This window comes from Delphinapterus leucas, chromosome 11, assembly GCF_059928025.1.
Source record: "Delphinapterus leucas isolate spDelLeu-1000000601 "Yukka" chromosome 11, BTC_Dleu_Yukka2, whole genome shotgun sequence".
In the NCBI taxonomy this organism is placed as follows: domain Eukaryota; kingdom Metazoa; phylum Chordata; class Mammalia; order Artiodactyla; family Monodontidae; genus Delphinapterus; species Delphinapterus leucas.
Genome location: NC_143139.1, coordinates 82,959,459 through 82,987,442, shown reverse-complemented (window position 1 = coordinate 82,987,442; position 27,984 = coordinate 82,959,459). Strand labels below are relative to the sequence as shown.

At 43.8% G+C, this 27,984-nt stretch overlaps 1 protein-coding gene across 2 annotated transcripts in view; it reads right to left on the bottom strand.

The window, feature by feature from the left end:
- Positions 1-27,984, bottom strand: part of DRAM1 (DNA damage regulated autophagy modulator 1) — an 88,536-nt gene that overhangs the window by 34,682 nt on the left and 25,870 nt on the right. The window contains exons 3-7 of one of the 2 annotated variants that reach the window (XM_022599991.3): positions 24,987-25,129; positions 20,623-20,800; positions 16,578-16,636; positions 12,547-12,639; positions 11,418-11,974 (exon numbers count right to left, since the gene is read on the bottom strand). In XM_022599991.3, the coding sequence (XP_022455699.1) occupies positions 11,930-11,974; positions 12,547-12,639; positions 16,578-16,636; positions 20,623-20,800; positions 24,987-25,129 (518 nt within the window). In that variant the 3' untranslated portion in view covers positions 11,418-11,929. Of the gene's footprint in view, positions 1-11,417; positions 11,975-12,546; positions 12,640-16,577; positions 16,637-20,622; positions 20,801-24,986; positions 25,130-27,984 lie in introns of those variants that run through there. The other variant, XM_030763478.2, reaches the window with a different exon arrangement.

Sequence of the window (27,984 nt, the reverse complement as noted above, 5' to 3'; positions counted from 1 at the left end):
GCTGCGTGCTATGGATAATGAAGGTAAAGGAAGGTGAGTGGGGTCAGTGAGGCCTGGAACCTTCCAGGGAAGCATCTTGGAGAGGGTGGTACTCCTGCAGGGTCTTTAAAGGGTGAGGAAGTTTTCGTTTATGACTACATGTGTTTTTTGGTTTTTTTTTTTTAAAGAGTATATGATTTCATTTATAAATTTATTTATTTTTGGCTGTGCTGGGTCTTCGTTGCTGCGCACGGGCTTTCTCTAGTAGCGGCGAGCGGGGGCTACTCTTCATTGCAGTGCGTGGGCTTCTCATTGCGGTGGCTTCTCTTGTTGCGGAGCATGGGCTCTAGGCACGCGGGCTTCAGCAGTTGTGGCCCGTGGGCTCAGTAGTTGTGGCTCACGGGCTCTAGAGCACAGGCTCGGTAGTTGTGGCTCACGGGCTTAGTTGCTCCGCGGCATGTGGGATCTTCCCGGACCAGGGATCAAACCCATGTCCCCTGCATTGGCAGGCAGATTCTTAACCACTGCGCCACCAGGGAAGTCCCACTACATGTATTTAAAGTGCAGGATTTTCACAACATCACACTAAGTGAGGCCTCTGCTCCTGGCTGTCTGCATCTGGAATGCAGCCGGGGGCCAGTGGCCCTGTTCCCTTCTCAGAGACAGGACTACCACCCACAGCTCTTCTGATAGCCTTGCGTTTTATTGCCATGGCCTGTTGGATCAAAGCCTCTGAGTTTGATGCAAGTTCAGAATAATTTCCTTCAAGGATTAACTCATCTTTCTGGGCTTGGGGAGCTACACAAGCAACATCTGGTACAGCCTGCAGAGGCATTCTTCACCCAAGGAGTTTCAAATTTCAACATGTGAGCCGTCCTGCTGAATAACATCATCAACGGGAAACAGCACTCAGAGACCTCATCTGGTGGTAACAAGAGCTCTGTGTAATGCCCCGAATCATGTTTTGCACACGACAGTAATAAATGGTGCAAACTGTAACAGGTCCTTTATCACTTTGTTTCTTGCCAAAGGGACTGAATTCCACACTGCTGGGGTTGAAATCCCCTTGTGGGCGTCCTCTGGGGCCATTTCATAGCCCGTGATAGCACTATTAACAACCCCCATCCTGTGCATGGACCAGCCCATAGGCTCACATTTTAATGTAGTCACAGGGAATCTCATGGTCAGTTCCTTTTCTAAGATCCCATCTCTCACCTCCCTGTCTGCCCAGGCGTTCCTGGAAAATCCTTGGTTGGGCCCATTTCCTTGCCCCTTGGTAAATCCTGGCTTTATTCTTCCACACTGTGTTTTTGATATCCCTGGCTCTGCCCTCTGCATCCTATGGGTTTGTCCCACCACTCCTGGAGTTCTCTTCAAGGTCAAGATTTTACCATGTTCTTAAAGGTGAAACCCTATAATAGTTGGGTGTTATGTGTCAGGGATGTATTATTTACAGGGGCACTATTATCATCACTAGTAAGGAAATTGAGGCTCAGAGTTTGAGTAAATTGTCCAGGTACAAGATATGAACCCATGTCTGTCTCACTTCTAAGACTGTGATCTTTTTAAGGGATAAATAAAGGAATTCCAGAATATGGTCATGGGAGTCCCACATGGGAATCCGTACTTCCAAGTGGGGGAAGGAGAAGGAAAGAGAAATAAGGAAAACATGACCCAGAGCAGTGGCCCTGAATTCAAAGGAGGAGAATTTTGAGACATGGTGAATTGTGTCTAAGGCCACAGTTGGAGAATATGGAGACCATTGGCATGAAGAAAACTATTGGCAAGTGTTTTCAAGAAAAAGTTCAGTTGAGTAATGGGTCTGGAAGAGGTTAAGTAGTGGGTAGACTGCAAACAAAAAGGGCCACCACCTAGATGATGGAATAAAGTGAAAGGCTGTTCTGTATCTACTAAACTTGAAACTCGGGGTGGAGGGGGACGGGGCGGGGACCCAAGAATTGTTTTGACAAGCCCTCCAGGTGATTCTGATACACACTAACGTTTGTGGACCACTGCTATAGTACAGTTCTCAGCCTTGGCCACACAGTGGAATCACCTGGAATAATGATGCTTCTGCTCTATTCCTGAAATTCATTTAGTTGCTCCAGGCAATAGGGGTGTTTACAAAACTCTACAGGTGATTCTAATGTGCAGCTAAGACTTGAAAACCACTGCTACCTCAAATAGGAAGTGGAAGGGGTAAAAATAACTGTGATGCCAAGGGCTAGCTGTGCCAGACATTGTGCTAAGGATAAGAACATGCTTTTAAAGCTTTAATGGGCATAAGGAAAACCCAGCGAGCTCCCAGGTGCTTTACGGGCATTGCTCCAGTGAATCTTCATGACAAGACTATGAGGCAGGTATGATGGTTATTCCCATTTTACAGATGAAGACACTGAGGTTCCATGAAGTTACCTGACTTGCTGGAGCATCAAAGCTGGAACTTGAAAACCAAGTCTTTGACTCCAAAGTACTGATTCCTTTTTTTAGAATTGTGATAAAATATATATAACATAAGAATTTGCCACTTTCACCATTTTGAAGCATACGGTTTTAGTGGCATTAAGCACATTCACAGTGCTGTGTAACCACCACCACTATCCATTTCCGGAACTTTTTCATCATCTCAAAACATATACACTGTACCCATTAAACAGTAACTCCCCATTCTCCCCTCCCTCCAGCTCCTGGTCACTCCTATTCTACTGTCTGTCTGTCTGTCTGTCTCTAAGTATTCGTTCTAAATCATCATTTCCAGATGAGCTCAAAGAAGAAATGAAGGTGCTGAGGTTGATCATTTTTTTTCTTTGAAAAAGGTATCTCTGAGTTAGGTGAGGCTCCCACCTGAAACCCATGTCCCCAGATACTTAAAAACTTGTAATTCCCACCAAACAGCATAAGCTCTCTTGCCTCTGTTCCACAGCACAGGTGAATCTCTTTTCCCACCTTGCCTTCATTTAGCAAACTCTATCTCCTCCTCCAAGTCTCCCTCCAGGCATGACCATCCCTAGGGATCTGAACCAAACTCTTCAACTAGCATGGTCCCACAGACCAGGCTTGGCAAACTAACGTTAACTCGAACCACCTAAGCGTCTTACTAAAATGCAGGTTTGGATTTAGTGAGTCTGGGTTGGGGCCCTAAGATTCTGAGTTTCTATCAAGCTTCCAGGTCCCTGGAACACACTTTGAGCTGTGAGGTCAGAGAGGGCAGTGCTTCACCATAGCATGTTATTTGTTGTATTTTTTTTTTAACTCTAGTGTTTCCTTGGCTGTTTCTCCACTCCACTATAAATACCTTGAGGGCAGAAACCCATCTTATTTATGGTTATATTCCAGAGACTAGCATGGTGCCAACCCAGAGTAACTCTCAATAAATGTTGAATGAATGAATAAATAAATGAGCTCACAGGCTGGAAGGATAAAAAGGAACAGATCTGTGAAGAGCCTGGTAAGCCATACTAAGGAATTTGAAATTTATCCTGAAGTTATGGGGAGCCACTGAAGGATTTTAAGAGGCTGTTATATCAAATGTGTATGTGCAGTGTGTAAGATGTGTTGGAAAGGACCAAGAATGAAATTAAGGAAACGATAGTGAGCTACTGCACTAGTCCAAGCAAATAATTATGAAGGCAAATAATTATGAATAAATAAGGTAGTGATGGTGGGAATGGGGAGGAGGAAGAGGTTTCAAGGCCATGTAGATGGTTAACCACATATCCCCGTTTGCTTCTGACAGACCCAGTTTCCTTCTGGTTCACTTATTAATAATGTCTCTTTCATTCCCCAGAATGCCCTGGTTTGGATGATAATTATCTTTTAACCCAGTACATAGGAGATAAAGTTAATAGAACATGAGGTGGGGTTGGGGAGCAGAGTGTTTCTGCCCTGGGTGACCCAGGGAATGGTAACACCATTCACCAAACCAGGCAGTCCAGGAGGAGAAGCAACAGAAGTTTCTTTTTAAAATAAAAATAGTTATAAAGTGAGTCAGTGAAAAATATTCAGTAAATTGCAGTAAGAGGATGACAAAAATTGCAAAGGAGACACACAAATGGTTGAAGTCTGGGGAGTATTGAAGGAAGTTATCATCCTCCCTCCCTGAACCTCTGAACTGAGTTAGTCTCAGAGCCATTTATTAGGAAACCTGCCCTCATCTGCCATTCACACCAGCTGCAGATGGGAAGTCGAAATGGCCAATTAATTCCGGGTTTTTTCCCTCACTTCTCACTTTCTTTTTTTGGCTGCATTGGGTCTTCCTTGCTGCGTGTGGGCTTTCTCTAGTTGTGGCGAGCGGGGGCTACTCTTTGTTGAGGTGCATGGGCTTCTCATTGCGGTGGCTTCTCTTGTTGCAGATCACAGGCTCTAGGCACGTGGGCTTCAGTAGTTGCAGCACGCAGGCTCAGTAGTTGTGGCACACGGGCCCTAGAACACATGGCGTGGACTCAGTAGTTGCGGTGCGAGGGCTCTAGGGCACACGGCCTTCAGTAGTTGTGGCACGTGGGCTCAGTAGTTGTGGCTCGCAGGCTCTAGAGCGCAGGCTCAGTAATTGTGGCGCAAGGGCTTAGTTGCTGCGCGGCATGTGGGATCTTCCCGGACCAGGGCTCGAATCCGTGTCACCTGCATTGGCAGGTGGATCCTTAACCACTGCACCACCAGGGAGGCCCCACTTCTCATTTTCTTCTCTTCAAGTCACTGCTGCATCTGCTCCCAACAGCCAAGGACTTTTGAGTATCTTCAGCATCAACTGGATCACAGCTGACCGTGGTCTTTCAGGCAGTCAAAACAACGACAGAGCACACCAAGGCCTAGTTAACTGAGTCTTCTCAAAAGAACACATCCCCCGGTTTGAGCCAAAGGTCAGGGAACACCAAAATGTTCTACCTCATTTATAAGCCCCGTGACCCAAGATCCTCACTAATGTCTATTCATACTTGCCAGCACCTTGGCTCTTCCCTCCCCTACAACATGTCAGCAACTGGGTAATTATTTAATAAACCTCAGAGCATACCTTTGCTTCTCTCAGCCAGAGAGACCAGGGATTTTCCTGGTTTCAGTTTCAAGGTGGTTCTGACTTCAGAGTTCCAAGTGTGGTCAAGCGGAAGAATAAATTCACCCGCTAGAGCCTTTTGAGGGAACTTTCAAACAAAACTCTGGCTTTTCAAGTATTAAGAGGAAATGACAGACTGAACTAAGCTCAGTATTCATTTTAATACGCGTGTTAAAGGTTATGTTAGCAGCTGTCAAATTGCTGGCCGGCTCTAACTACATCACTCTTCACCCTAAATCAGATATCTTGGGTGGCACCCGGAACTTCCTTCTCTGGGCTGACCCTAAACAACAGGATTGTTCAAGAAGGTGAATTTTGTCTTCCAGGCATTCCTATCACTTGTGCTAACATTAGCCTGATGAGCAAGAGAGCTGGAACCTGGGACCCCGAGCCCGGAGACCCTTCTGCTTCCGCTGGAGGCTCAGAGAACTCTACATCCTCCAACCACATCGCCTGCTGGAGGTCGGACGCCAAGCCCATCCGTCTGACAAGTGTGAGCACCGAGGACTTCTGTTACTCAGCCTGGGGGAAGCCTAAGTGGCCTCTGCACCCCACCATGATTGCCTCCTTGGCAAGTAGAGAGAAGTTGTTTCTAACCCCAGGTCCATCTTACTGCACCAATCAGAAGCAAAAGATACTAAGTTCAGAGTCCTAAGAAACCACACCTCACAGCCACCAGGGCCTTAATCATACTCAAAGGCCCCCAGCCCCCAGCCTCACTGCCCCATGGCATCCTTAGCCATTTCGGTGCTCCCCTTCAAGGGTCACGCGTGGCTGTGGGAGAGCTAATCTCAAAATCCCACCAAAGATTGGTGTGGCACAGGAGCCCTCTCTCTATCATGTTCCCACCACCTACTGCCTGCCCCCTTCTCACAGCATCTTCGTTGTGGTTGGATGCTCAGTCAGTATTAACAGGAACTGAGTCATAATGCAAGCAAGTAAAGAAATGTTCTTGGTGGTTAAACAAAAGTCCCTGAATAGCTGGTACTGAGAAAACTTCATGCTGTCTCTCCACAGGTAGTCCCAACTTTGTCTTTTTCAAAATGACAAAAGGATTTTGTGGACAGTGAAACTATTCTGTATGATACTACAATAGCAGCTACATGCCATTCTACATTTGTCAAAACTCATGGAATGTGCACCACACCAAGAGTGAACCCTAATGGATACTACAGACTATGGTGTAATGATGTATCAAGGTAGGTCCATCAATTAAAGCCTATTATTTCTAAGTAAGTTAAGTTTCTCAAAGCTGGAGAATCAATCTCTCTCTCTCTCTCTCTCTCTCTCTCTCTCTCACCCCTGCATCGCTGGTGTTCCCCACTCACTGGGTCATTCCACACTGACCACCAAGCTACAAGGTCAGGGAGGACTAAAAGGCTTGTGGCTTCTCCCTGGTTCTGTAATGGTTCAGTTTGCCAGAAAGAGGAAAGGGAATATTGTGGTCGATGATTGATGTCTATAAAAGCAAAATGTTCTCAGAAGATAAGGAAGTATAAGTGAAGTGGCAGCCCTTCAAAGAGATCCCAAAAGAGAAAGTGGATAGAAAAGGGATGAGATTAGAAGAGGCAGAGACAAAAGTGCAAGATCACAATGAAAAACCCAAGTGAGATGGAGACACTCTTGACCATGAAAAGGAGAGTGGGCATCAGTTGGGAGGAGGTAAAAGACAGTGGCATTCTGCTGTCCGCAGAGAGGGGAGCAAACAGCCTCACCCTCCCTGCCCTAGGGGCTTAAATAAAAGGGAGAGTGAAGAGGGCTTTGTAGAACAGTGACACCATCAGCTGGCTTCTGTCCCACACCATGTACTGCAGAATCCACATGATGAATGAATGAGTTGCCAAGAAAAGGTGAACTTACAATCAGCATCCCCAGTTTAGATGGAAGGGTGAAATAGCTGGAAGGATTTTCCAACAAAAAACACTCATGTGATAAGATTCCAAAGGCAAGAAGATAGTATTTGTCATATCACAGATTGCAGTTCCCGTTGGTCCCAGCGTTCCCACTTACGGGAATTTCTCCCACAGATTTCCTTGCACCCGTGTGAAATGCTGTATGTACTAGGTCACTCACTTATAATTGCAAAGCTTGGAAACCACATGATTGGTCATCAAACAGGGGACTTGTTAAATAAAGGATGGCACATAGAATACTGTACAAGTGTAAAACAGAACAAAAAAACCCAAAGAAGCTCTCTATGTGTTGATAAGGAAACATCTCTGAGATACATTGCTTAGTCAAAAAAGGCAGGCTCAAAACTGTTTGCAAGATATGCTACATTTGGGATAGAAATTAAAAGGGAAACGTTCTTAAATGTGTGTTTCTGCTTGTATTTTCATTAAAAGGGGCTATCTGCCAGAAGAGCGGTGAATTAAGTGTGGGTAGAGGAAAGTACAAAGGCTTTTCACAGAGTACCTTTTTGTATCGTTTTGGTTTTTGAATCACATCCATATATTACTGATTCGAGATTTTAAAAAAAGAAAACGTGGTTCAGAGGGTAAGAGCTGTGAGTGCGAATGGTTGAACCGCCTGCCATCTAGAGATTATTTTCCACCCCAGCACAGCGAGTCCAGATAACAGCAGTTTGCTGTATCTGCATATTAGGAGAACTCTTGGGTATTTGTATTAAGTCAGGGCTCTTATAGGAATAAGCATGGGAAATCCAGCTCAAGTTTACCGAAGTTAAAAAGAGATTCACGTAACTGGAGAGTCCAGAGGTAGAGCCGGCTCTGGGGATGGAGGGCTTTGCTCGTCACTGAGGGACTACCTAGGCTGCAGGCTCACTAGGTGTCATCTATCTCATGGCACCCTGACCCAAACCACAGTGCAGATGGCTGGTAGCCCCTTCAGCATTTTGCAAGCATTGATTTTGGAGGTCACCCCCCCCACCCCAGTGTGAGTTTGGCATACCGCTGCCCTTCATTTTAGAAGATGAATCTGCTGGGGGTGACCCAGGAGCGTCAGAAGCTTCTCCTCCAGGGCTTGAGGCTGTGGTTGCTCTCTTGTGCAACAGACAAGATGCAGATGCATGACATTCTGGCCTTGAGAATGCAGGGTATTCAGAGCCAGACCAAGAGTATGTGTGTGGGGAGACGGCTGGGCCTCCAGGCTTGCCAGAATCAAGGAATGGGAGAGAATGGAGACCACTTATCTTCCTCCCACTCCCCCTTCCTCATTCCAGGCCCAAATACCAGACCAGTGTGTCTCCAAGTGAGTAAAAACTGGGAACATGGGACTATGCCACATGTAAGGGATGTTAGGAAACCCAAACACAGCACAACACTGATGTACTTAATTTGGTTTATGAAATATAATTTCTGTGGAATCCTCTGTTAATGTTTGGGGAGAAAAAAAAAAAAAAAAGATGCACTGGATTAGAAAACAAGAGTCCCAGACAGGAATCTGTTGCCATCCGGTGGTAGAACCACTTACAGGTCACTGAACCTCTTTTGCTTTGCCTTAGTTTCCTCATTTGAAGCATGTGACAATTAACTGCCTGACCAATCTCACAGAGGTTAAATAAGAACACGAGAAGCTTGGAGAAGTATAAACATAACTTTGAAGTTAACTGAAGGTACATTATTACCTACCTGGCTTACATTTACTTATCTTTTTTTTTACCTGAAAAGATTGGCAGCAGGTAAAATTTGGTTTGCTCTGAATCAAGTTGGGTTGGCTTTTCTGACCTGTGGGGTCAGGGAAGACTTTAATTTCATAGTGGAATCTGCAGCTTTTTGTCTGTGCAAGATCCATTTATCATCCCTTTCTTCTGAGAAACAACTTTCCCGCACCATCAGCCCAGTAGTTTGGGTGGTGTGGACCCCTCAATGCTCCAGAGGTGGACATGTGATGCTGGTCTGACCAATCAGAGCATCATCACGCCTCCCTGGGCATGTGACCCAAGGCAGCCAATCAGAGACAGTGAGTTTCAATTGGAGAGCTTTGGTTGGAACTTTTAGGAAGCCCTCTCATTCCACTGGACAGTTTGTAGCCTGGGTCTTCTAGAAGCCATCTCACTCCCACCAGGGGAAAGCCTGCCTGAGAATGATGCCAACAGAGAGAAAAGCAGAGCTGGGAGAAGGAGAGAACAGATGGAGTCCTGGTGGCACTTGTGGATCCAGCCATCCCTATAGCCAGCTCTACCCCCGGACTTCTCATTACTTGAAGCAATAGATGCCCCTTTTTCCTTCAACAAATTTGAGTTGGATTTCTGGTGCAAACTTCTGATACTACTATTCAAGAATCTCTACAGAGATGAGCCATCCTGCCCACATGCAAATCTACATGAATTAAGAACACATAAGGTGGGCTTCCCTGGTGGCGCAGTGGTTGAGAGTCTGCTTGCCGATGCAGGGGACATGGGTTCGTGCCCGGGTACGCGAAGATCCCACATGCCGCGGAGCGGCTGGGCCCGTGAGCCATGGCCGCTGAGCCTGCGCGTCCAGAGCCTGTGCTCCACAACGGGAGAGGCCACAACAGTGAGAGGCCCGCGTACCGCACACACACACAAAAAAAGAACACATAAGGTTTAAACTCTACCTTTATAGAGTCCAAGTGGAGCTAGAATCCTTTCCCGGATAAATATACTTCATAGTAGCACCCAGTCGACATATTGTAATTTAACAAAGACACAAACTACTAAAATAAAGAAATATTTCATTTTATTTTACTCCTTTAGCCATGAGGTCCAAGGAAATGCAAGTTCATGGAAATTAGAAGTAATACCAGAATATGGATAAGATCAGCTTTAGAGATTTCATGGAATCAGCAGAACGTGATTGTCTGGAGTGATTTTTGGCCTTCTCAGTTTGCCAAGCCAGGTGTACCATTTTGTCTAGCCCATTTAACAGTTTCTGTGGTAACTGTCCAGGATGAAGAGAGTCATCATAGAATGGAGAAGCCCAAACAACTGAAACGTTTCCAGCACACAGAGCAGAACAGTCAATATTACAAGGTGACACAGACTATTTCAGCACTTAATTAGTAAACCAGAGTAAATCTCATTATGCAGCACTACAAATATCCCTAGCCATGCCTTCATTTGCTCATTCCTTCATTCATGCATTCAGTGAGTATTTATTTATTAAGCACCTACTGTGTACCAGGAGGCAGCCTGGTAAATGCTGGAGTTACAAAGACAAAGATTAAGGCGCAGACTCTGCCCTCAAGGAGCTCCCAATCTAAATCTTGCAGAGAGATATAGAAATGAATGACAATGCATCCAGAAGGGCTGATAACAAAAGTCTGTTCCAAGGGAGACCCAGCTCTGGATTCATTCTACTGCAGGTTCCACGGTAAAGGTCAGTGGCATTCCTCCCCCTCTGCAGAACATAGCTTTAACCAGGATTTCAGTTCCAGTGTTACACAGAGAGCCACAGCATTATAACAAGTTACCACTAACCCAGCAGCAGGTCTGAGGCTCTCACCACTGAACCTTTAGGGGAAATAGAGTGTGACCTTGCGGAAGTGGCTGACCACCCCTGAGTCTCACTCCTTCCTCCACAGCTATCCAGGCGGGCTGCTCTGCCCTTGGCATATGCCCTCAAGGTCTGGACCCACTTGGCCAGACATGGGATTATGGTCTGGAGGGTCCCTGAAGAAGAGTTCCTTCTCTTCAACTTCTAAACCTAAGCCTTCCTATTTCAAGACCCACTTCTTCCTCTGGAATGACCTGCTTTTCATTTGTCATTTTTGATTTGGGTGAAAAGTGGCACCATGTGCAGGTCTTGCTGAGCAAAGGACCTGCTTCACATTTTGTAAAGTGTGCAAACATCCAGCCATAGGCATTAAGAAGAGGAGCAAACAAACTCCATCACACACCCTGCTTCCCTTTCTCCTCTCTCAGACCTGCGCTCCCATCATCACGTTGACCGGCGTAAAATGAATGCAAGGTGTTAGTTGCAGCTTCTGAGTCAGACTGTATGTCAAGTTATGCCAGTAACAATAAAGGGTCGTTTTATAAGTGGAATCTGCAATGCTGTTTGCAGACTGGCTTTTGCAGAGGTTTAGTATTAAGCAAAAGTCTCCTTCCCATAATCCTGCCTTACTTGGATATTCCCTGAGACACACTCCCCTCTCCCCGCTCATCTGGTAAAGACAACAGTCCGGAATCCAGTGAGTTTTTCCTGTTGGTTGTTCACCTGCATTTCACTCTGTTGTTAGAAGGCTTTTGATTTCTAAGCTGCCTTGCTAAATCAATCCTACCTGGAGTTACATCACTACGGACTGCCAGTTAGCAGCAAGGGTAGAAGCTTGGTCTCTGTGAGCAGGGAGGCCTGTGGGGGGGACAGAATTTCAAAACCGTGGTCTTCCGTGGTCACTGAGTTAATGTGCATAGTGGTATTAAGGCCTTTCAACAGAAGCATTTTGCTTGGTTCATCTAAAAATCATAGCCTCTTAGTGTTAGTTTATTAACGAAATCTTAATGATCATTATAAATTGAATTTTATAGATGCTCTTGAGATATAAAATTATACAGTGTATTCTCTAAAAATGAAATTTTAAAATGAATATTCCCTGATTTTACTTTTTAATGAATTCCTCCTTTAGTGTATTTCCATAAATCTCTTACACACAAAGAAACAAAACAGAATCTGTACAAAAAATAAGAGGTCTCCATTTTCTGGAACACCTTATCTTTTCTGTAATGAATTTGTTAATATAAAAAAGTGTCTACTTAGAAAATTATAAAAACATTGCTACAATGTCATAAATGCTCTACATTCTCTAGGAAAATATACCTTTGGAAATAGTACAACTATTGGGAATTCTTAAAGAAATTCAAGTCCTGGATGTGCTGCAGATGAATTCCACGCAGGGCAGCGTTAAAACCCTGTCTATCCTCTGTACCACTTCTAGAAATTGTCTGCCACTTTCCTTGAGTGAGATTGAATTCTCCTTTCTTCAAACATCACCATTGATTTCTGTGGATATCCTTAGGGTGACACTCTATTTTTAAAAAAATAAAAAAGGTTTAAAAGAAGGTAAACAATTCCAGTGCCAGCTCTGAAACTCCCAACAGCTTCGCACCCCCTCAGAGATGATCTCACTACGGTTTGTACTGAGCTCGAGTTGGGTCCTCAAGAGTTTTCTTGGCCTTCTCTCTAACCTTTTAGCTAGTAATTCACTTGTTTCAAAATGTAAGATTTTCCCTGTTGCCAAATCTGACAAGGTCCCATCTTCTCTCTGCCTTGAGAACATTTTTCAACAACACACTTTTATTTTTAAGAAAAGACATATTTCCTGTTATTTGGAACTTGTGAGACCTCTTTGAAAAAAAAATAACCAGGATCTATGACTATAAGCATCAAATGGCAGAGGACAGATGAACGTTTCCTTGTTTAGGAGAGCTATTCAAGATGATTTCCTTTGGGAATACACTAAATTGCACAATACTTACATATTTTTTCAAACACATAAGGGTAAAAAGATAGTGCTCTTATGTTAAATGCAAGAAATGTTCTATGGATTTCTACTAATCCGCATCATAACTTATAACATTTGTATTGATAAATACCTACCTGGAAATCGTAGATGAATGTTAGAAAGTAGAAAATAAAACCAAAGGCCACTGTCCATTCACAGATCGCACTCACTACGTGATATACATAATCCTAAGAGCAACAACAAAAAAAAGAAACAGAATTTAGCCTAAATGCATTCACTTTAGTGGACATACTGAAATAATAATGAGCAGGTCAGGCCAAAGGAAAAAGCTGTCCAGTGAGCATAAATCAACCCCCGGAGGAAACACGGTAAGCAAGGCCATGTGGATGCACATCAGGGCAACTGCCCGATAAGAATGTGAATACAATGACCCCAAAAGTTCTCTCTGGTTCTCACACACTCTGGCTTTAAGACTTGTCTGTGGAACCTCAACAGGCAGAAGAAGGATCACAAAACGGCTGAGAGTGGAAAGCAAATTTGGACTCAACAGAAGAAAGAACTTTCCATACAAGGCACGACTTGCTCTCCCACAGCTGGGAATCCCAAAGTTGAAAGGCAGGCTTGAAAAGCACCTACCCAGTGTCCATGTGGTTATTCCAGACTTCAAATATGCATCTAAAGGAAACTGGCTATCACCCCTGGGTTTTGTGTTTCTCTGTTACTATAGAAAACGTCAGTTCAGAAAATAGGTCTGCTTGATGTTATAAGGTAAGCACAGCTACAAAGCAAATGCTAATTATGAGACTATTTTCTTGGGGGCAGGAATGAGAGAATGGAGGACAAGAAAGAGAATGGCTTTAATTCGGGGTTCCAAAGTCAGCTGCCTCTGGAGGCCATGAAACTAATAAAAAGAAATGAAACTGACGGTTGCAAAAAGAGGGACAATGGGGAGCCCACGCCCCATCAGCTCAATTCCATTCTCGCCAGGTAGGAAAGTATGATCCCAGTGTTCCTTTGAGATTAAGAAAAGAGAGAGAGAGAGACTTCCCTGTTGGTCCAGTGGTTAAGACTCTGTGCTTCCAATGCAGGGGGCTCGGGTTTGATCCCTAGTCAGGGAACTAAGATCCCACATGCCATGCGGCGGGGCCAAAAAAAGACCCACGGAGTGTGTGTGTGTGTGTGTGTGTGTGTGTGTATGTGTGAGATAGCTCCCCTGATTTTTAAATACTGGAAACCATTTTTAAAAAGCATTTTTAAACACCATCTAAATAAAAAATGCTTGTCTAAATTCTGACTTTAGCCCACATGTCCAGTTAGCCTGTGGACTGTCATCAGTTCGAGCCCTCTGCTTTCAAATCATAACCTATATTTTCTTCCTACTTCACTGTCTGCTCTGCCGTAGGTTACAAGTGTGAACAAACAAGTGTGCTAGATTACAGGTCAGTTCTTTTCTTTGATCCACCACAAAGATCTAATTGAGGCACATCAAACTCTTAGACACCACCGCTCACCCTCCCCACGGAGGATCACATCCTCCCACTGTTCTCATCCAGGCCACTCCGGGGAGAATCTGACCGGCCTACGTTACAGGGTCGAGAATGGGGGCCGCTTCCTTTTCAAAGGTGACAGCACTAGGGGATCCACCCCATCTCCTATCATCTCTAGACAATGAAGATGGCTTAATCAAATAGAAGCAGAATTTGGGGGTGGGAGAGGATTTCTGTAGCATGATATTAATAACAGTGCACTGAAGGAGGGGTCCAGACTCTTCCACTACACATATATGAACGCAGGCAAAGCTCTAATCTCCTTGCTACGTAAAATGGGACAAGGACATCATAATTCTTACCCTCCCTGCCACGTTAAGTCAATGCACAGGAATGTGCTCTGAAACCTCTGAAGCACTCCACAGTTTGGGGCAGGACCTAAATGATTATTCTGTTCCGTGAACTTATGTAAAGAGTTTTCTTTGCATTCGTGGATATTGGGGAACAGAAGGGGAGTGAATAGAAAACCAGGTACTTTTCACATTTTTAAGATAGAAAATTAAATGAAAAAAGGTTTTTCAACTGGGGAATATGCTTTGATGAATCCTTCCCAGCTGCTGATTTGTTTGATTTGTGGTGGAAGGCCTCCCCCCAGTGGTTAAGAAGTAAAATACACCTAGGGCTACTCTTCTGTGAGCTCTCCTTATCAGGAAGCACTTTTTTTCTAACTTCTGCCTGGCTCGTCCTCACTGTCTTCAGTCTCTCACTTGCTTCTTGCAGGCTTCCATCACCTGCCAGAATCCCCTCTGGTGGAAAATGCTTCCTCTGACCCTGCCATTACCCCGACCAGGGATCGAACCCATGCTCCCTGCAGTGGAAGCACGGAGTCAACCAATGGACCACCAGGGAAGCCCCTGAAACTGCTTTTTTTTTTTTTTTTAAACAAAGGGATTGGGCTTGTTTTTTTTTTTTTGGCTGCATTGGGTCTTCGTTGCTACATGCGGGCTTTCTCTAGTTGCGGCGAGCGGGGGCAGCTCTTCATTGCGGGGTGCAGGATTCTCATTGTGGTGGCTTCTCTTGTTGCAGAGCACGAGCTCTAGCCGCGCGGGCTTCAGTAGTTGTAGCAAGCTGGGCTCAGTAGTTGTGGCTCACGGGCTGTAGAGCACAGGCTCAGTAGTTGTGGCTCACGGGCTTAGTTGCTCTGCGGCATGTGGGATCTTCCTGGACCGGGGCTCGAACCCGTGTTCCCTGCATTGGCAGGCAGATCCTTAACCACTGCGCCACTCAGGGAAGCCCCTGAAACTGCTCTTTGAAAAACATCAGTAACTCCACCTGCCCCTTGGGAAAAACTACCGCTCCTCACTAACTCCCTTCTCTCTGTAGGTAACTAACGACATGAGATGATCTTAATTCGAAACATCTGATTCCTTGTGTTCTGATGTTTGGTCTGGAAACTACCCGTCACTCTACCCTATGCTCTGATGGCTCTTGATCCTACCCCAGGTCTAGTCCCCCATGTCTAACTGGACATTTCTCCTCGGCATTTCACTATAGCTTCAGATTCAACGATTCTGAAACCAAACCCATCCATTTCTCCCCATGAAATCATTTATTCCTGTTAAGGACCCAATCTTTTCTTCTTCTTTTTTAAAAATATTTATTCATTTATTTGGCTGCGCTGGGTCTTAGTTGCAGCACGCAGGATCTTTTAGTTGTGGCACATGGAATCTTTAGTTGCGGCATGCAAACTCTTAGTTGCAGCATGTGGGATCTAGTTCCGTGACCAGGGATCAAATCTGGGCCCCCTGCATTAGGAGCGCTGAGTCTTAGCCACTGGACCACCAGGGAAGTCCCAAGGGACCCAATCTTATCTGTTCATGAGAACAGGTTCTTTGGTTCACCCAAGACAAAAACTTGGAAGTCATCTTCACTTCATCACGTCCTTTCATTCTTATGCTATTTCTTCCAGTCTAGGGGAATCTTGATTTAAAATCTAAACTAGTGGAACTGCCTTGTCTCTGCCATTCTAACTCCGGTCTCTCTCCTCTTCAATACATCCCAGGTGTCTCTTCTAATTTTCTTCCAATAATATTCTTTTTTTTTTTTGCGGTACGCGGGCCTCTCACTGTTGTGGCCTCTCCCGTTGCGGAGCACAGGCTCCGGACGCGCAGGTTCAGCGGCCATGGCTCACGGGCCCAGCCGCTCCGCGGCATGTGGGATGATGCCGAATCCCACACGAACCCGTGTCCCCTGCATCGGCAGGCGGACTCTCAACCACTGCGCCACCTGGGAAGCCCTCCAATAATATTCTTTTCATTTACTTTCCTGTTCAAAAGCCTTTGGCCGATCACCTACATCAAGCATGAGCCTCTCTGCCCACCTCTTAAAGCCTTGCACAAACTATTCCCCCACAACCTTATCCCCGACCGCATTTATTTCTCACCCTATGCTGATACAAACCATCTTCTACTCTGTTTTCATCACCTCTGCTTAACATGTGGTGCTTCCTCTGACCTCCATACACCTTCATTCGCATTGTTTCCCTACCCTTAAATCTCACCTCTTTTACTAAGCCTCGATGGTTGAAGGGTTTAAAATTTCAAATTTTAAAAAATAATTTTGAAAATAATTCAAGGGACCAGGTTTGACAATCATATTGAAAACAGCTTATAGTTTACCTTTTCTTTTGGATTCCACTCCAGCTTGGTTACAGAAATTAATGAAGCACAGGCAATCACTAAAAAACGAAATTGTTAAGGAAACTACAGGAGAAAATAGGTCCTTTATTAGAAGAATAAAGAATAGGTTATTCTTCTAATAATATAACCATTACACAATGTTCACATGTTAGTGCCAACATTTCTGCTATCAAACAAGTTATATCAGCTTCTTATCATCTCAAACCTTAAGTTCGATCATGGCAGCAGTTAAAATACAACACGGAAGTAGTCATTCCCTAGCAATACTTTGTCAGTTATGTATAGAAGACTTTTAATCTGTGGATACATTTTGCTTGACCCTGTTTTTTAAGTTTGGTCAAAATGACACAGCAGTCTAATATGGGTACTTTTGCAGTAGTTTTCCCCTAAAATACTATTGTCCCTAAATAATAATATTGATTAAAATTCTTTTTCCTAAAATACTATGTTCAAGGCAACAGCTTCAAGGAAAAAATTAACATTTCAAAGCATCACAAAGTACCAAGGCTCATATACAAAAACAAGCTACAGAAATTTAATGTATTATCTTTATAAAAATTTAAAAAAACAGATTTTTCCATTGAGTAACTGGGTGTAAGCAGAGCCCTTCCTCCCTGGCCCAAAGGGTTTACAAATCAGAAAGATACATCCTACATCTGACCTTGGGGAAGAAGGACAAATCCTGAGAGGCCAGCCTAATAAGGCCAGGGACTGAGGTTACTGCCCAACGTGGACAAGACTGTCTGCACAAAGGTGGTGACAACCATTTTGATTGAACATAGAAGGCCAAAGAGAAAGCTAGAGAGAAATGGGATGCTCTTTAAAAGTTTTTGCAAAATGTTAATTCCAAGTGTTGCATCAATCAATGCCAAGTTTAGCGCCTCCTCTGAATTTGGAGTCAGCACCCTCTCTCCCTGCCCTCCGCCACCTCCCATATTTTGCAATGCTTAACACCTCTCAGTTTCTCAAAGTAAAAGAAGTAGAGAATGGGACTTCCCTGGCAGTCCAGTGGTTAAGACTCCACGCTTCCAGAGCAGGGGGCGCGGGTTCAATCCCTGGTCAGGGAACTAAGATCCCGCATGCCGCTGGCCAAAAAATAAAAAGAAGTAGAGAACATTAAAGGTTCTCTAATCATGTCATGACCGTATGTCTGTTTCTAATAGTTTTAAAAGCCTCTTAATTCTTTCACTTAATTCTTTATCTCATCTTTAGTACCATCAGGTCCCATGCTGGGGAGGAGTGGGTGGGGGGGAGAGGCGGACAAAACTCTGGCAAAAAAGACCTGGTCTCAGCTCCCAGAAACATTACAGCCTTGTCGGACCCAGGGAATGTGCCGCGTTAGAGAGAAAAGAACAGGGTGCAGTCATGACTCGGAGGGAAGATTATTAATTTGGAGCGAAATGGGGTTTGAGGTGTCAGGGAAGCTACACTGAGTTGAGTTTAATCTAAGCTGTGAGGTTTGAGGAGCTCTCTAGGACAGCATCATCCCACAGAAATTCAGGCATATGTGTAACAATATTTTCTACTATAGTCACCACATTGACAGAAACGAAAAAGAGCCTAATGAAATTAATATTAACATATCTTATTTAACCCAATATATCAAACATGTTGTCATTTCAACATGTAATAATATAAACAATTATTAATGAGATATTTTACATTTTTTTTCTCATTAAGTCTTTGAAATCCAGTGTTTTACACTTACGGCCCTTCTCTACACAGACTACCCACGTTTCAATGCTCAACAGCCTCGTGTGGCCAGTGGCTACTGTGCTGGACAGACAGTTCAGTTCTAGAAAGACAAAGTGGAGAAGGTTATCCAGGCAAGAAGAAGAGCATGGGCAAAAGCAGAGAACAGGAAACAGCCACAGTCAGGGAAGAAAGTGTAAAACGGAGGTTGGAGAAATAGGCAGCCTCAGACTGCGTCTCACACAAAGGAACCGGCCTTTGCATTGTTAGTGATTTTGTGAAGCCTTTTGAAAGCTGCAGAAGCTGAATGCAAGATAGATAGTTTAGTAGGAAGGGCTCAGAAGCATGATTCCAGTTCTCAGTTTCTTCAGGAGTCAAATAAGGTTTCACGGAACTAATACAGGAAAGAGAAACAAGGACATTTTCAAGATACTTTAAAATCTTTCTAAGGAAATATAAATCCATGCTAATGTTTAAGACAAAAGACTTTTTCCTATGGATGAATTTGTTCAAGTTAATTAGATAAAAACATATAACCTGTTTCTGTTCAGGGATCCTACCCGTCAGCATGGCTCATACGAACTTCCTAGAAATGGGAACTATTAGTATGTGAAACTCTGGCTTGAAAAAGTAATTCTGCTAAACCTCTCTCATTTTAGTACCTAGAGATCTGTCTCCAAAGTTGGAAGCAAGGAAAGTTTTCCTATACCAAAAAACTTTGTTTTTGACTTTACAAGTGGTTCTATAAATCTTACAACTAAAACAAGCTAAAAGGTTTGAGGAGATCCGTCTCAAGAGAAAGCATGAATGTCTTCAATCCATAAATAGGACAAGGAAACAGAGAAGGAACTATCTTAGGAACCAGGGTGTATAGTTTGTTGTTAAATTTCTCAATACTAGAATTTGGTTCCTCTGTGCTTAGAAATTTTGTAATTAAAATTTTTCTTCCCTAAATGACAAAAACAAAACCCAAAACCATCCTTAGACTTCACATTTTGTATAGCTCCAATTTTTTTTTTAAGAAAATTTTTTAATTAATTAATTTATTTTTGGTTGCATTGGGTCTTCTTTGCTGCGCCCAGGCTTTGTCTAGTTGCAGCGAGCGGGAGCTACTCTTTATTGCAGTGTGCGGGCTTCTCATTGCGGTGGCTTCTCTTGTGGTGGAGCACGGGCTCTAGGCACGTGGGCTTCAGTAGTTGTGGCACACAGGCTCAGTAGTTGTGGCTCATGGGCTCTAGAGCACAGGCTCAGTAGTTGTGGTGCATGGGCTTAGTTGCTCTGCAGCATGTGGGATCTTCCCGGACCAGGGCTCGAACCCGTGTCCCCTGCATTGGCAGGTGGATCCTTCACCACTGCGCCACCAGGAAGTCCCTATAGCTCCAATTTTAAAAGAAAAATGCAAGGCTTAATACTTAGAAGCACATGATGACAAAATATCTTTTTACTCAAGCTTGCCCACTTTGTACCACAACCCAACTTGGATGAACAAGACCACCACTAATAAAATAGTTCCATTTTCCTACAGTCTGAAAATAATCACCAATTTTTAATGACTCTTTAGCATTTGCTATGACTGCAGATGGTATTTTGAAAGATGGGGAATTTTCCACCCTTGAAAGACCACAGCTTTTTTTTTCTTTGTTAAATACCTCTTGGGGGAAAAAAAAGGAAAAGAAAGAATGAAAAAGGAAAAAAAAAAGGAAGGAAGGGTTGTTTTTCATTTCTTCTAAATCAGAATATACAGGTATGATAAATTTATATTTTCTTTTCACATTGTTGAATTAGAAAAAATAAAATTTCATTTTGAAAATGAAATCAGTGATAAAAAGAAAAGGCTAAATGTATTTAAATGACTTAGAAATAAATAGTATAGAGCTTTTTAAAACCTCTTAATATGGACGAATAAATCAAACCATCTAACCACCTATGTGTGGGGAGAAGGGAAAGTCGGGCTTCTTGGGAATCCACAGGGCTATTACTTTAAGTACAGTATCAATATTTGAGGTCTTTAGCCAAGCACTACAGAGAAAAATAAATATTTTCACATGGCTCATGAAACCGACCCTGTGGAAGGAAAGTAAATAGAGACTGAAGTGTTCTGACATTGTTTTTCATTTTCCTTTCACACCATTCTTTTCCCCAAAGATTCTTTTGATTTAACCAGACAACGCTGAGATATTTTCCTTATGATTTACCTGTTTCTCCCAATCGTTCTTCTGAAGCCTGTTGACACTTGGCTGTTAACCTTTGCTTTCTCCATTTTTTTTGGAGGGAAGTGGGGCGGCGAGGGTGTCAAGCTTGCAAGGACACTGACAAATGTAAGAAAGGATACTGGGGATGATGGCTGCAGAGGAAACGGCAGAGATGGCCATCCGTATGCGGCATGTGGAAAGGCTGTTCCACTGGGGACACGATTTGTAAGAGATGATGGATTGCAGGAGCGTGTACACAACACCGCAGACAAACGCCAAAAGGGCACCGCCATCGTGTACCACGGGGACAGTTAACTCCTAGAGAGAAAGTCACACATGTGCTGTTACTCAGCGTGAGTCTGTGCACATCAAGAGCCGAACACTCACTCACTTGCTTTGGGCTCCTCAAAGCCACCAGGCATCACAGATGCACACACCCCATCTTTGGAAAATACAGCTGCTTGCAGAAGATGACCAAGAGAAAAGCCTTCCCGGCACTGGAGTAAATGCCAGGAACTTGCTTGTTCCATAGTAAACGTTTGGCTTGCTGCGAGTTGGGCAGATGGGCCTGGTTCAGTAATAATATCTCAATAAAACTGGGGGGGAAAACCCATATTAAACCAAAAAAATTATAAAAGAATTAAGAAAAACAAATCCTTTTCACCCCTTGAATGTTAGGCACATTTGAGCAAGGGAAAATAAACAAAAGGCAAAGCATCTAATGCTAATGAGCTGGGGTTGTTTTAGGAATAACCTGATAGTCCTGGTACTTTCCACTCTCCATTTTCTTTCTATGCTAATAAGTAAATCAAATCCTGAATTTACATACTTTGTTTCCACCCCCCACTAGCACTGTCAGGAAACTTGCTTCCTCAACCCTGGCCAATTCAATACATCAGATCTTAATCTGCAAGCTTCATGACACCCACATTAGCCCTGATGAAAGCAGATCAAAAGGCCCTTGAATTAGCAGGAGGTGTACCTCCAGTGTGCCCTTTTCACTGTGGAATACATATTTGCTCATCAAAGATGTCTTTTAGAAGGGAAACGACTCAGATCAGACATGAATTTTGGATAGAGGTTAAGATGAAAACCTGGTAGCTCTTTTTGAAACTCTTGCTAATTTAAAAGATAATAGGGCTTCCCTGGTGGCGCAGTGGTTGAGAGTCCGCCTGCTGATGCAGGGGACACGGGTTCGTGCCCCGGTCCGGGAAGATCCCACATGCCGCGGAGCGGCTGGGCCCGTGAGCCATGGCCGCTGAGCCTGCGCGTCCGGAGCCTGTGCTCCGCAACGGGAGAGGCCACAGCAGTGAGAGGCCCGTGTACCACAAAAAAAAAAAAAAAAAAAAAAAAGATAATAAAAGTAGAGAAAACTAGACTATTGAGAGGATTCAACCTCAGGAAACTTGACTTTTCCAAAAAGGAGACTTCTTGAGGGACAGGAAAGCATTGACGGAGACTGCTTGGTGAGGAGACACCAAAAAGTAGCCATCTTATCCACCAGTGCAGGAAAGAGTGCTAGCTGTGAACACCTGGTAAGTGCAGTTTACTCCGCCTCAAGAAAAAGCACCAGCCAATGCTGTCTCCCGCCCTCACATCTCTAATTCTTCTTGAGGCAACCGCTCACATAGGTTTGCTTACGGCACGCCGAAAGTGAATTGCAGGGTATCAAAAAAGGAAGTTGTAAAGATACATTTACGGGAACAATGACAAGGCAAACACTTTGCTCTCAGGAAAGTTAGAAATTCTATTTCTGGTCTTTGTGAAGATGTAATCACTTCACAGAAACCTTAAAAGGAACCAAAAGTGTAATTATCTAACCACCTAAGCCTTCTTCCTGAAGTCTGCCCTTTACGGTTTAAACACTGATGGCCGTTATCACTTGTGATGTTGAGTTATTCCGAGAATAATGTGATGGGATATCATACAGTGCATACTATCCCGCCCACAGGACAAGTCATACCCACACTCCACTAGACAACTTATATCCTTCCAAGTTGCCACCTTCCCTTTGGAAATAATGACGCTAGAACTGTGAATTTTTTCCCTAATTTTATGAAAAAAAGTTTATCATTCTTTTTTTTTAAGTTTATTTTATTTTTGGCTGCACTGGGTCTTCGTTGCTGCGCACAGGTTTTTGTCTAGTTGCGGCGAGCGGGGGGCTACTCCTCGTTGCGGTGTGTGGGCTTCTCATTGTGGTGGCTTCTCTTTGTTGTGGAGTGTGGGCTCTAGGCATGTGGGCTTCAGTAGCGGCGGCACGCGGGCTCAGTAGTTGTGGTGCATGGGCTTAGTTGCTCCGCAACACGTGGGATCTTTGTGGACCAGGGCTAGAACCTGTGTCCCCTGCATTGGCAGGCGGATTCTTTAACCACTGCGCCACCTGGGAAGCCCTAGAACTGTGAATTGTGTACATGCTTTTTTCTCACAGAGATTTTCTCATTCTGGCCTAGAGGTTAACTCTTCCCCACAGGTTCTGGGCAGACTGCTTCAATCAAAGGTGACTTTTCATGACTCACAGGATTTGGGGAGAGTATTAACCTCTCTGGGTCTCCATTTCTCCATTGATAAATGAGGAAAATAATACTACCTATCTTCTAAGGTCATTATTAGAATTATACAAGTTAAAGCATGAAATGTTTTCATAAATGTCTGTCACCTAGAAAACTTCAATAAGAATTCCCAGGTGGTCCAGTGGTTAGGACTCCATGCTCTCACTGCCGGGGCCAGGGTTCAATCCCTGGTCGGGGAACTAAGATCCCACAAGCCGTGCAGCCCGGCCAAATAAGAAAAAGAAAGAAGAAAAAAAGAAAACTTCAATAAATGTTGTTATGGAACCCAAAACGCACACAATCATAAAACGTAAGGAAATGTCATCAAGAGTCTCTACCATGTGACAAATGTCATAGGCAACTAGTGATGTTTATTTCCTAACACAGAGACAATAGAGTAGGAAAGTTAAACGAAGCCGGAAGCAAACTGAGTTCACAAGACACCCTCCTGGAAGCCCTATAGGCTTGCTTCAGGGAGGCTACAAATTTGGCTCTCAGCTTTCACCAGTGTTAACAAGGAAACACTGTTAGCTGTGGATTTGTAACATCCCAAAACGAAAACTTGTTGGCCGCCAGACCTGGAAGAATATCCCTCTCCTAGGTTGTCCTGAAGGTTCTGTGTCATACAAGGAAGGATGCCTCACCCCTCACAACACAGCACTGAGTTTCCCAGAGCACTTTATTATACTGTGCCCCCCACCCATGACAGATGGCTTCCTGCATGTGCAGGGCAGAAAAGGTGATTCTCTGAGGCCCACGTGATGCAGGTGAGGCAGAGGGCCCTCTGACAATGGTCTGACTCATGCAGGAGCAGACACTAGAGAACAGGTGGACAGCAGACAGTACAGGTGGTGTCCTGAGGTTATCAGCCTCCCAGCTACACACCAGGAGGCAGTGCCCCTCTGCTGCAGCTTCAGTGTGCAGATGTGGACTTGAACAGCCAGCTAGCACTGAAGGCTGACATGTTTTTATAAAGTAAGCATCACAGAAGATCAACCCACTTCTGGTGGGAGAAAAGTTAAAGGAGTACCCCCAGGCAGAACCAAAAGTCCTCCAGGAGTAACCTCCTTTCTACGGTCACAAAGGGACAATGGTGATGACAGAGCAGGCCCTCCAGGGTGTTGGCCTATAGTGATGAACTGATGACCATGAAGACGGCTAAGTACAGACTGCTGGGCACTGTACATTATCTCATCGAATCCCAGCAATAACCCTGTAAGGCGAGTGCTCATAATTAGTACTCCTTTGAAATACAACACATACTTGTAAAATATAAAATATTGCCTCCATAGACAAATACCATGCCTTCCTGAAAGAGACTTCGGAATGAAAGGAATCCAAAAATTAGAATAAAACATGTAGGATATTTTCCAACACTTGACACAGTAAGAATATGTCAAGCGGACTCTGCAGTAAGTGTTGCATAAGTTAATTTGCTCAGTAAGGCCATATTTTGGCCCTGCAACTGATTAGCTGAGTAACCCTGACCAAATTATTTCACCTCCATGTCCCTAGATCCTCATCTGTGAAAGGAAGAGATCAGATGCCTCTCTTTGAATTGAACACCAGAGGCCCAAACAGTAGAATCAGTAAACATACACACGCTCATACACAGAAACGTTTTCACGATGTTAATGAAATCATTACAATGACTGAAGTAGCTCTCCCAGCACATTAAACCACATCAACAAGAACACAGAGCAACCCAGAGCCCACAGCATGGTCTGAAGCACGCTCTCTCTCACACACGCACCCCATCTCTCCCAAGTACTAGGCTGGGCTGACTTGCAAATGACGAGGATTTGTTTCTAAGAAGCAAACTATCCCAGTATTCATACGCTCATCAACTATTTGAGAGCTGTGCTGGCACAAGGGTGCCTCTGGTGCTCTTGCTTCTCTCCTCCAGACACATATACTCCATCACCCCCAATAACCAGAAAAACTTCAGGTCATACCTGGAAATTGGCTACAATGCCCAACCCGATGCATCCCACCAATCCTAGAACTAACGACACCAAGTTAAAAACAGGAGTGCTGAAATCGCTGGTTTGGTTTTGCTTCTCTACTATTTTATATCTTGTGTACATCGTGGCTGCACCTGAAAAAGAAAGGGACTCTGATGAATTTTTATTTTTTGACTTTTTAGAAGGAAAAACACATGAACAGTTTTTATGGCTTTTAAAATAATTTGTATTTTCAGTCTCCTGGTTGCAATAGTCTCCCCACTCGTTCACACCTGCCCTTCCTCACCCCATCTTACTCTCCCCCGCCATGTGACGCATACACACACACGCATACACACACACACACACACACACACTGTCTTGGCTGTTATCCTTTTCACATAAATGCTATTGTGCACGTATTTTTCTGGGACTTTCTTTTTTATTTATTTAAAAATGTTCCATGGTTGGGACTTCCCTGGTGGCACAGTGGTTAAGAATCTGCCTGCCAATGCAGGGGACGCGGGTTTGAGCCCTGGTCTGGGAAGATCCCACATGCCGCGGAGCAACTAAGCCCGTGCGCCACAACTACTGAGCCTGAGCTCTAGAGCACACGAGCCACAACTACTGAGCCCACGTGCCGCAACTACTGAAGCCCGTGTGCCTAGAGCCCATGCTCCACAACAAGAGAAGCCACTGCAATGAGAAGCCTGTGCACTGCAACAAAGAGTAGCCCCCGCTCGCCGCAACTAGAGAAAGCCTGCGCACAGCAACGAAGACCCAACGCAGCCATAAATAATTAAATTTAAAATGAATAACTAAATAAATTTTTAAAATAAAAATGTTCCGTGGAGATCTTGCCAATGTCAGTACACATAGGTCTCCCTCATCATGGTATACAGTGAGATGCCATATTTATTTCAACATTCTCCTAATGATAGATTTCTACATTATATGTTTTTCCTATTACAAACAATGCTCAGTGAACATCCTTATATAGAAGGCTTTGGCGCACTTTCAGTGTTTCTGAAAGATGAATTCCTAGAAGTAGTATTACTGGGTCAAAAAACGATGCTCAATTAAAATGCCAAAAAGTAGCTCCAAACTGCTCCAAGACTGAGGCAATTTATACTCCCACAGCAGAGTTTGAAAGCAATTCTGTATGCCCTGTCCTTTTAATTGTTGCCAATCTAACAAATGAAAAATGGCAACCTGTTTGTTTAATTTGCATTTCTCTGATAGTCAGTGAGATTGAGCAACTTTCAGTATGTTACTACTCATTTGCATTTCTCTTCTGAAAATTGTATGTTTATCATTTTTTAAATTTTTCTCTTGAGTTTGTTCGTTTTTAATTTGTAGTTGCTCTTTATACATTATGTACATTAGTCTATTGTCTGCTATAAATATTACAAATGTTCTGCTGGTCTGTTGTTTGTCTTTAACTTCGTGAATCTTTCCTCACTTAGAAGTTTCCATTTTCATCTACCCAAATCTGTCAGTTCTTCTATTTAGCTTCGGGGTTTTGTGTGTGTAAGTTTAGATAAGCTTTTCCATCCTAAGGTTTTAAAAATATTTTCCTATACTTAAATCCAAATCCTCTTTTTTTTTTTTTTTAAGATTTAATTTTATTTATTTTTGGCTGTGTTGGGTCTTCACTCTTGCGCGCGGGCTTTCTCTAGTTGCAGCGAGCGGGGCTACTCTTCTTTGCAGTCGGGCTTCTCCTTGCGGTGGCTTCTCTTGTTGCAGAGCACGGGCTCTAGGCGTGCGGGCTTCAGTAGGTGTGGAGCGTGGGCTCAGTAGTTGTGGCGCATGGGCTTAGTTGTTCCATGGCATGTGGGATCTTCCCGGACCAGGGCTCGAACCCATGTCCCCTGCACTGGCAGGCGGATTCTTATCCACTGCACCACCATAAGAAGAAGTCCCTCCTCTTATGGTTTTGTTCTTCATGTTTACTTCTTTAATTGCCATTGGCTTTTGTGAATAGTGTGAGAGCAAATTTAACTCAGCAAATTTAGCTTATAGAAAAAGTCACATAGATATGCAGAGATATGTTTAAAAGATATTCACTTTAGCATTGTATATTACAAAATGAAAAATAGCCTAAACGTTTAACAATAGGGGACTGAACTATAAATTATTATGTGTCCATGAGATGGATATCATGCATGTGTTGGGATAAAGTAGATTTCTGTGTGTTCAATAGTGTTATGATGGCCATAATATTTTTTGCTGAATTTTTAAAACCAGTCTAAAGGCTAATCATTTATCATAGAGCATTTTAAACAGAGATATTCATGTCAGAGTCTCCCTTGCCTAGAAGCAAAAAGCTACATTTATCACTTGCTAGTGATAAAATAATCTGTCTTCTAAATGTGGACTCTGGGCAAGGATGGTGTAAGAGGGCACTGGGATTGACTGATTTCTACTTCCTCTTGCTCACCTCCAAAACCTTGGGAGGAGAAGACAACAAATGAGTGATGGGGTGAAACTCCCTCTACCAAGGAGGATGAACAAATTCTGAAGATGTCAAGTCACTAGGTAGGGTTTCCAGCACCTCTGCCCCTTCCGCCCTGCATCAGTAGAGAGGGCCAGAAAGTGCTGGTTATATGATGGGTCCCTGGCAAACACCTGATTGTTCTGCAGGGTTAAGGGTTTATGGAAAGAGCCCTACCTCTTCCATCCATATACCCTCATCACCCATAGGACTGAGGTTTTTAGTCTTTACATTAATTGGCTCATGAGAGAGGGTTGTAGCCTCTCAACTGCATCTCAGGTGCATTTGAGGAACTGAAAAATCGTAGCTGAGTTGGAAACAAACTATTCCATGCTTCACCTTTCCCTTCCTCTAACAGGTGAGGTAACACCTTTGTCATTGGTTCAGAAGCTTTTGTGAGTATCCAAGTCCCTTAGAGTGCTGGTTCACAGCACATATGCTTGGGCCCCACTTCCAGAAGTTCTGATCCAGTAGATCTGCAGTGTGGCCCTGGAACAGGCCTTGGAACCAGCACCC